This window comes from Micromesistius poutassou, assembly GCF_964030765.1.
Source record: "Micromesistius poutassou genome assembly, contig: SCAFFOLD_5025, whole genome shotgun sequence".
In the NCBI taxonomy this organism is placed as follows: Eukaryota; Metazoa; Chordata; class Actinopteri; order Gadiformes; family Gadidae; genus Micromesistius; species Micromesistius poutassou.
In genome coordinates, this window is record NW_028177549.1 from 1 (window position 1) to 10,033 (window position 10,033).

The 10,033-nt window shown below is 52.3% G+C and overlaps 1 protein-coding gene across 2 annotated transcripts; it reads left to right on the forward strand.

The window, feature by feature from the left end:
• The first annotated feature begins 1,576 nt into the window (after positions 1-1,576).
• LOC311375924 (protein zyg-11 homolog) lies at positions 1,577-9,824 on the forward strand. Of its 2 annotated transcripts, XM_084490940.1 has the most exons (8): positions 1,577-1,710; positions 2,508-2,558; positions 4,445-4,606; positions 6,801-6,848; positions 6,963-7,163; positions 7,504-7,556; positions 7,922-8,019; positions 9,494-9,824. In XM_084490940.1, exons 1-8 carry the CDS (start codon positions 1,633-1,635, stop codon positions 9,688-9,690), a joined length of 888 nt encoding a protein of 295 aa, XP_084347066.1. In that variant the 5' UTR covers positions 1,577-1,632; the 3' UTR covers positions 9,691-9,824. The 2 variants fall into 2 exon arrangements, with proteins under 2 accessions (XP_084347066.1, XP_084347067.1); XM_084490941.1 differs by lacking the exon at positions 7,922-8,019.
• The last annotated feature ends 209 nt before the right edge of the window (positions 9,825-10,033 follow it).

Here is a 10,033-nt window from a genome sequence, read left to right on the forward strand (position 1 = left end):
GGGGTCATACCAACCAATAAGGTGTGGATAGACGGGTCATACCAACCAATAAGGTGTGGATAGACAGGGTCATACCATTTAGCAGCGAGGAGGGGGGGGGGTGCGCTGCGTGAATGCAACAAAAACAATTGGCTGCAGCAATTTATTGATATTAGAAAATGTCATTTTTACTTTTGAATACTTCGGAACAATAGATAATTGAAGTGATATATATATATGCCTACACATACGAATCATAAGTCACAACGGGCTACATTTGAATTATAAAAGGTATAAGTGGTAATATGAAGAGCTGTTTGGGAGCCCAAAGAGTCGGCTCTTGTTGGTGAGCTGATGATCTGGATCACTACAAAGAGCCCTAATGCCCATCACTGGTCCATAGATCATGTCATCCAAACGTTTTTCATTTGAAGCTATGGTTTGGAAAAATGGAGGAGCTCCTCTGGGAGTCCGCATACGGCAACAATCCCTTTCTCCTCCTGTCGCTGTTCAGAGTCGAAGCCAAAGTTCCTTTCCCCCCAATTCCTTCTCCCCCATGGCCGAGATAATCCCCACTACGAGTCTTTACTTGTTGTGGAAGTACCAGAGAGTCGGAGACCCAACGCAGTCTTTAAGATTCATAATATCAGAGAATATCAGTTCGGCCGCGGCGCAATGAATGAATAAAGATCGTAGTTACTACTTTACAACCTCTTTGATGACCCACATTTAGAAAAACATGTACTTTTAATTCGGCCTTGGGTGAATTCGAAGCGTAGTGGACTGCTCTCAAACGGGTAGGCTTTAGATTAAAATAAGTAATGCTGTGAGTCTAACAAATCTACATCGTTATTGTTGTAGTATTCAACCATTAGCAAGGTGACACTGATTAGCTATTGATACCATAGATACACTTATAATATTACCGTTAGTGAATTGCATAGGGAACCGGAGCCTCGGGGGCGGGACTTATTCTTCAGAGGTCGGGACTGCAGTCATGTGATTGGCTGAAAACGAGGGAGGCATCTGATTGGCTACAGAGAGTTCCTTGCAAATATTTTTTAAATTCATATATTTATGGATTTATATCAGATTTATTTAAAACAAGACACATTTGTGTGTGGATCAGAAATGTTTTTGTGAAACTTATTGTTGTTTATAGATTTATTTTACATTTTTACATACGATATCCATTTGTGTGTGTATTGAAATGTATTTGTGAGAAGAGAGTCATTTATATATAAATAACAAAATACATTTGTGAATCCTTCTCTGTGCATTCATTATTAACGGCACTGAACTGACCCCATGCATTACTTCCTGTAGCTCTTAAAGTGACCACAACAAAATCCAGAAACATGTAGAAGATTATTTTTAAAATGGAAACGAGACTTCTAACATAACTCACTGTAACAAAAGAGATGTTTGTTTAAATTCCATTAAATTCCTGTTCCGAGCAATGCTCACGTTTCTCATTAACATGTGTTTCAATGTCTCAGGTATTAACATGTGTGTCTCAGGTATTAACATGTGTTTCAATGTCTCAGGTATTAACATGTGTTTCAATGTCTCATGTATTAACATGTGTTTCAATGTCTCAGGTATTAACATGTATTAACATGTGTTTCCAGGTATTTGGCCACCAAGCTGGTAATGACCTGGCTCAGTAGCCATGATGACGCCACCCTGCAGAAGATGGCCGTCGCAATCATTTCCGTCCTGGTTGCCAAGGTAGGACTGGTGGGCACCGGGTATGAAATATGAATAACATATGCTCACAATGTTGGTTTATTAGGTCTTTCTTCTATCACACAATATGTTCAATAACTCTTCTAGTCACGCTGTGATCAGCATCCTTAACAATTCATTTCTTATAATCCCAGCCCTCCTTTCATTTTCTCTCACTGTCACATTCAAGTTTTGAAATCAAACCATTGATGAGCTATGAGCTGTCCTTCTCTGTTAGACAATCCATCTATGCTGAGATGGAGGTTTTATGTTCTAGTTATATATGAGAAACACCCTTTGTTTACAACATCCACATATAAGTGCAGACATTGAGTAGTATCACTCTGTGAGAATGTTGATAATGGAGATGATGATGAACATTGTTATTCTCATTATGGTTATCATCATTATTTAGGATATTATCCATCTTATGGTAGAAACGTACTGGATATAAGTGTTGACCCTTATGGTATGTGTAGGCGTGTATGTATGTATATACAGGATATGTAGGTAATATGTATGCATGTATATGCAAACTCACTGTATGTATGACATTTGTTTGTTACTCTTGATATAAGCTGAAGCTTCTGCCCTACCCTTTGGTTATGACCAATAAAAATGCATTCATTCATTCATTCATTCACCCACCTCTGCCTGTATGCCCACAGAGGCATTAGTAGAAATACGTCTTGTGTCATTATCTGTGAGTGTGCATCTTGCCTCTTTATCCTTTTGTTCAATCTGAGAAAGACTTTCCTTACGTCGCTGCTTCCTGCCTTCCTTCCTTCCTTCCTCCCTAGCTGTCCTCAGAGGAAACCACACAGCTTGGCGCAGATGTTTCCTTCATCAGGGTACGTTAACCTTTACATCATACTTTATATCTCAACGTTTGAGTTGAGGTTGTTTATATTATCCAAAATTTTATATTGTTCGTATTTAATAGAATAATCTTTATTGTCATTGTACAAGACAACAACATTTTGTTGGAGCAGTCCTCTAGCTGCACAGTTATATCAATATAAAATATAAATATATAATATAAAAACAACAATAACAACAATGTTGTGTGTGTGTGTGTGTGTGTGAGACGGGGAGGGTCAGTGTGGGGGGGGTCGGTATTGTCACAGCTCTATGGTAGAAGCTGGTTTGGTAGTGCAGTGTGTGTGTGAGACGGGGAGGGTCAGTGTGGGGGGGGTCGGTATTGTCACAGCTCTATGGTAGAAGCTGGTTTGGTAGTGCAGTGTGTGTGTGAGACGAGGAGGGTCAGTGTGGGGGGGGGTCAGTATTGTCACAGCTCTATGGTAGAAGCTGGTTTGCAGTCTTGTGGTGGGGGCGCTCTGTCCTGTAGCGTCTTCCTGAGGGCAGGGCGTGAAGAGGCAGGGTCCAGGGTGCCGTCTCTGCTGATGCCTTGGCCCTCCGGATGCAGCGGGTCCGGTAGATGTCCTCCGGTCTGGGGAGCTGGGTGCCGGTGATCCTCTCAGCAGTCTTAACGATGCGCTGGAGAGCTTCCTGTTCTCGGCGGTGCAGCCGGCGTACCGTACTGTGATGCAGCATGTGAGGACTGACTCCATGGCTGACCTGAGGAAGCTCTCCAGCAGCCAGGACGGCCTCTTCAAGCACCTCAGGAAGTGAAGCCTTCAAGTCCTTTCTCAGTCGTGGCTGATGTTCGTGGTCCAGGTCAGGTCAGGTCGTGGTGTTGGCGGTCAGGTCAGGTCAGGTCGTGGTGTTGGCGGTCAGGTCAGGTCAGGTCGTGGTGTTGACGGTCCAGGTCAGGTCAGGTCGTGGTGTTGGAGGTCAGGTCAGGTCGTGGTGTTGGAGGTCAGGTCAGGTCAGGTCGTGGTGTTGGCGGTCAGGTCAGGTCAGGTCGTGGTGTTGGCGGTCAGGTCAGGTCAGGTCGTGGTGTTGACGGTCCAGGTCAGGTCAGGTCGTGGTGTTGGAGGTCAGGTCAGGTCGTGGTGTTGGAGGTCAGGTCAGGTCAGGTCGTGGTGTTGGCGGTCAGGTCAGGTCAGGTCGTGGTGTTGGAGGTCAGGTCAGGTCAGGTCGTGGTGTTGGCGGTCAGGTCAGGTCAGGTCGTGGTGTTGGAGGTCAGGTCAGGTCAGGTCGTGGTGTTGGAGGTCAGGTCAGGTCGTGGTGTTGGAGGTCAGGTCAGGTCGTGGTGTTGGAGGTCAGGTCAGGTCGTGGTGTTGGAGGTCAGGTCAGGTCAGGTCGTGGTGTTGGAGGTCAGGTCAGGTCGTGGTGTTGGAGGTCAGGTCAGGTCAGGTCGTGGTGTTGGAGGTCAGGTCAGGTCGTGGTGTTGGAGGTCAGGTCAGGTGGTGGCTGATGTTGTGTTGCTGGAGGAGACCTGTCTCCCCGTGTCTTTGGTCGGCGGTGAGAGAGCCCAGGGGCTGCTCAGGGGTGTGTGGAGGCCCAGGTGGTCCAGCGTGGCGGCGGGTTCATGGGCTTTGTTGAGGTTGATGTGCTGCAGGGTCCGCCTCACCTCGTGGGGGCTCAGCACCGGGGGGGGGGCCCTGCTGTGTCTGTTGTCAGTCCAACCTGGTGGTCAGGGAGGGATGAGCTGCATGTGTAGACCTGGTCCAAGACATTGTTTACTCTGGTCCTTTTTCCTTTAGTGTCCTAACGCATATCCACCTAAATGGGACCAGTGTCATGGAGCCACAACACCAGATTCAACACTTTCATACCATTAATCACTTTCGATGTGTGTGTGTGTGTGTGTCTCTATTTCTTTCTCTCTCAGCACCTGCTGGGCGTGGTGCAGCAGCGGGCCTCCCTGGGCGTGGTGGACAACACTCTGAGGTTCGCCCTGAGCGCCCTTTGGAACCTGACGGACGGTAGCCCCGCGGCGGGCCGGCACTTCGTCCAGTGCCAGGGCCTGGAGCTGTACGTGGAGGTGTTGGAGGTGAGGGGGGTGAGCGCAGCGCTGGGCTTCATGTGTGGAGGGACGTCTGCACACCAAGGTACGGTCGGGGGAGCAGCGGCTCAGGAGGTAGAGCTGGTTGACTGCCAACCAGAAGGTCGCCGGTCCGATCCCCGGCTCCTCCTAGCTGAAGGCGAGGTGCCCCTGAGCGAGACGCCTCACCCCGACTGCTGCTGACCCGCTGGCCGTCGCCGTCGGTGTGTGAAAAAGACCCTGTGTGTGTGAGAAAGAGCCAGTTCGTTGATGGAACAATTCAAATTCAATACAAAACATCTGGTTGCACCTTTGAGTATGTGGTCACAGGTAATGACTGGAAGCTCCTCCCTGGTCATGGGGTTTGATACACTGTAGTTTGTGATGAGGACGAGTAAGGAGAAAGCAATGGGACATAAATCAAAGTAGTGAGAGTGTATCAGTGTGATACAGAATGAGAGAGAAACAGAGTAATGGGAGAGGACCACAGAGGCCATCATAGTGTCCAGTTGAAGGACTATTGGTGTGGACCCATGTCCACATTCTACTGTGAAAAGTGCCCCGCTCTATTGGTTTATAAATGAAGGGGCAGGGGAATGTGTCCAACAGCTCCTTGTGCCAAAACCCTCCACAGTGTCGCTCCTGGCACATATACAAGACTTATGAAAGGGCCTGGCTCAGTTCTTCTGGCCTGGGATGAGACAGGCTGTATAAAATGACTAGCGGCCATAACACAGACCCAAAGCCCCCTACTGCAACCCTCTCACCCCCTCCTAACCCTCTCACCCCCCTCCTAACCCTCTCACCCCCCTCCTAACCATCTCACCCCCCTCCTAACCATCTCACCCCCCTCCTAACCCTCTCACCCCCTCCTAACCCTCTCACCCCCCTCCTAACCCTCTCACCCCACTCCTAACCCTCCTAACCCTCTCACCCCCCTCCTAACCCTCTCACCCCCCTCCTAACCCTCTCACCCCCCTCCTAACCCTCCTAACCCTCTCTCCCCCTCCTAACCCTCTCACCCCCTCCTAACCCTCTCACCCCACTCCTAACCCTCTCTCCCCCCTCCTAACCCTCTCACCCCCTCCTAACCCTCTCTCCCCCTCCTAACCCTCTCACCCCCTCCTAACCCTCTCACCCCACTCCTAACCCTCTCACCTCACTCCTAACCCTCTCTCCCCCTCCTAACCCTCTCACCCCCTCCTAACCCTCTCACCCCCCTCCTAACCCTCTCACCCCACTCCTAACCCTCTCTCCCCCTCCTAACCCTCTCACCCCCCTCCTAACCCTCTCACCCCCCTCCTAACCCTCTCACCCCCTCCTAACCCTCTCACCCCCCTCCTTATCACTGAGACTCCCTGCAGCCCGGCCCCTTGGAAACCTGCTGGATGTCCAAAGTAATGGTTGAAATGAAACTCCTCCAAGACCTCCTCCAAGACCTCCTCCAAGACCTCCTCCAAGACCTCCTTCTAGACCTCCTCCAAGACCTCCTCCAAGACCTCCTCCAAGACCTCCTTCTAGACCTCCTCCAAGACCTCCTCCAAGACCTCCTTCTAGACCTCCTCCAAGACCTCCTCCAAGACCTCCTCCAAGACCTCCTTCTAGACCTCCTCCAAGACCTCCTCCAAGACCTCCTCCAAGACCTCCTCCAAGACCTCCTTCTAGACCTCCTCCAAGACCTCCTCCAAGACCTCCTCCAAGACCTCCTTCTAGACCTCCTCCAAGACCTCCTCCAAGACCTCCTCCAAGACCTCCTTCTAGACCTCCTCCAAGACCTCCTTCTAGACCTCCTTCTAGACCTCCTTCACTGAGGCCACTGCTCCATGAGGCCACTGAGGCTGCCTGGTGTCTCTCCTCTTGTCCCCAGTGGCCCCTGGAGGCCCTGGTGTCTCTCCTCTTGTCCCCAGTGGCCCCTGGAGGCCCTGGCGTCTCTCCTCTTGTCCCCAGTGGCCCCTGGAGGCCCTGGCGTCTCTCCTCTTGTCCCCAGTGGCCCCTGGAGGCCCTGGTGTCTCTCCTCTTGTCCCCAGTGGCCCCTGGAGGCCCTGGTGTTTCTCCTCTTGTCCCCAGTGGCCCCTGGAGGCCCTGGTGTCTCTCCTCTTGTCCCCAGTGGCCCCTGGAGGCCCTGGGCGGGGACGTGGTCCGTTCTGGGAATGCTCAGAGTTTGGTCCCCTCCTGTTCCCCAGTCTACTCTGATGTGTTTCAGACCTACTGCAGCGCGCCGTCCGTCCAGCAGAAGGTGCTGGGCCTGCTGGTGAGTGACGGCCTTTCCTTCATGCTTATCCCCCACTCAGTGTTGCCAGATTGGGCCAGATTTCCCCCACTACCAGCAGAGTCCTTTTGGTAACTGAAGGAGCCTTGAGTGCAGAACAACCTGGCGGAGGTGGAGGAGCTGCAGGGGGCCCTGATGGAGGAGGACCTGCTGGACTACGTCCTCGGTGTGCTGCAGGACACCCAGGTGGGGGTGGAGGTCAGGTACTTCGCTGGTGGCTTCCTCGCCCAGCTCTCCTCCAGACCCGCGGCCTGGAAGCTCCACCAGGAGCTGCTGGAGACCGTTCACCAACAGCTGGTGTGTGTGTGTGTGTGTGTGTGTGTGTGTGTGTGTGTGTGTGTGTGTGTGTGTGTGTGTGTGTGTGTGTGTGTGTGTGTGTGTGTGTGTGTGTGTGTGTGTGTGGAGGTGTGTAGGTGTGTAGGTGTGTGGAGGTGTGTGTGAGGGGGTGAATGAGAGAATGAATGAGAATGAATTTGTTCTCTGATTCACACATGACCTAAAATTGAATCAAATCTAACACAAAGAACATCTTCTAATCACCCATCTCCTCCTCCTCCTCCTCCTCCTCCTCCTCCTCCTCCTCCTCCTCCTCCTCCTCCTCCTCCTCCTCCTCCTCCCCCCCCCTCCTCCTCCTCAGCATCTGACCATCATGACTTGGAGCCCGGCTGAGAGAGAGATGGTCTCCTACAGGTGAGACAGAGTGGTCTCCTCTCCTGCCTCACCCAGGTGTGTAAGGCCCTGTCCCCCTTCTCCCCTTCCCCTAGCTTTGAGCCTTAAGATTTGAGCCCTAACCCTAGATTTTGCTCGTTCCCGCTAAGGGGTAGGGTGTCCCAATACTTAAGGGAGCAAGGGGGAGTGCTGTTTAGTCCCTTAAAATCAACCCTTGAGCTCTAGCCAGCTGGGGAGCTGACCAGCAGCTCAGGGCGCTCAGAGCATGTTCTTGTTAAGGGCCGCGGGGCCTCAGAGCGTGTTCTTGTTAAGGGCAGCGGGGCCTCAGAGCGTGTTCTTGTTAAGGGCAGCGGGGCCTCAGTCTCTTCTCTGTCCTGCTCCTCCAGGTGCTTCGCTCCCTTCCTGCCCCTCCTCCACGCGGCGCAGCCCGCCGGGGTCCAGCTGTGGGCCGCCTGGGCCGTGCATCTGGTCTGCAGTCACAACGGTACGCCCGCTGTGGGGGCCCGCTCTGGAGGACCCTGGGGAGGGGGACCGCTCTGGAGGACCCAGGGGAGGGGGTCTGCTCTGGAGGACCCAGGGGAGGGGGACCGCTCTGGGGAGGGGGTCCGCTCTGGGGAGGGGGTCAGCTCTGGGGAGGGGGTCCGCTCTGGGGAGGGGGTCCGCTCTGGGGAGGGGGTCAGCTCTGGGGAGGGGGTCAGCTCAGCTCTAGGGGTGCTTGACATAAGAAAGGCCTTTAAATGCCGGGTTGCTTTCTGATCTTAAAAATAACAACAGCGTGGTGTAGCACTGTACCCTAGCATCGCTGTGTACGGAGAACGGGTTAACCTAGTGGTGGTTAGTGTGTACGGGGAACGGGTTGACCTAGTGATGGTTAGTGTGTACGGAGAACGGGTTAACCTAGTGGTGGTTAGTGTGTACGGGGAACGGGTTGACCTAGTGATGGTTAGTGTATACGGGGAACGGGTTGACCTAGTGATGGTTAGTGTGTACGGGGAACGGGTTGACCTAGTGATGGTTAGTGTATACGGGGAACGGGTTAACCTAGTGATGGTTAGTGTATACGGGGAACGGGTTAACCTAGTGATGGTTAGTGTGTACGGGGAACGGGTTGACCTAGTGGTGGTTAGTGTGTACGGGGAATGGGTTAACCTAGTGATGGTTAGTGTATACGGGGAACGGGTTAACCTAGTGATGGTTAGTGTATACGGGGAACGGGTTAACCTAGTGGTGGTTAGTGTATACGGGGAATGGGTTAACCTAGTGATGGTTAGTGTATACGGGGAATGGGTTAACCTAGTGATGGTTAGTGTATACGGGGAACGGGTTAACCTAGTGATGGTTAGTGTATACGGGGAACGGGTTAACCTAGTGATGGTTAGTGTATACGGGGAACAGGTTGACCTAGTGATGGTTAGTGTATACGGGGAATGGGTTAACCTAGTGATGGTTAGTGTATACGGGGAATGGGTTAACCTAGTGATGGTTAGTGTATACGGGGAATGGGTTAACCTAGTGATGGTTAGTGCTGGCTCTTGGTTCTATGAACATCCTTACTGTACCCACAGAGATACAGTATATTGTCGTTTCTCCTTCTTCTGACAAATGTTTTTAAAGTCTCTTTGGATAACAGCGTCTACTAAATGTTAATGTAAATGTGATCCAACACGCGTTGTGTAAGAATCGCAGGAATGCGGAAATGACCACGAAAATCACACAGCAGTTGGTCCATTGAGGTGATTGGTCCATTGAGGTGATTGGTCCATTGAGGTGATTGGTCCATTGAGGTGATTGGTCCATTGAGGTGATTGGTCCATTGAGGTGATTGGTCCATTGAGGCGTTGATGTGATGTCACTGAGGTTGTTTTCAATACCAGAAGCAGTCCTGTGTTGTACTGGCGGCCGGGTGCGGGGGTTCTCTCCCCTACACGTCTCACCCCCTCTCTGCGTCTCCCCCCCAGCCCCCCTCTACAGCCCCATGCTGCAGCAGGAGGGCGTGGCCGGGCTCCTGGAGGCCCTGGCTCTCCACCCAGGGGTCCACGCCGACGTCCAGGCCCTGGCCCGCCTCAGCCTGCAGCTCATAGGGGCCCCGCAGCAGGGCCAGAGGACAGGGCCGGGCCCCCCCTCAGAGAGCGAAGAGGAACACCTCCCCCTCTAGTCTCCCTCAGGCTGAAGCTTCCCCTCTAGTCTCCCTCAGACTGAAGCTTCCCCTCTAGTCTCCCTCAGACTGAAGCTTCCCCTCTAGTCTCCCTCAGACTGAAGCTTCCCCTCTAGTCTCCCTCAGGCTGAAGCTTCCCCTCTAGTCTCCCTCAGACTGAAGCTTCCCCTCTAGTCTCCCTCAGACTGAAGCTTCCCCTCTAGTCTCCCTCAGACTGAAGCTTCCCCTCTAGTCTCCCTCAGACTGAAGCTTCCCCTCTAGTCTCCCTCAGACTGAAGCTTCCCCTCTAGTCTCCCTCAGACTGAAGCTTCCCCTCTAGTCTCCCTCAGACTGAAGCTTCCCC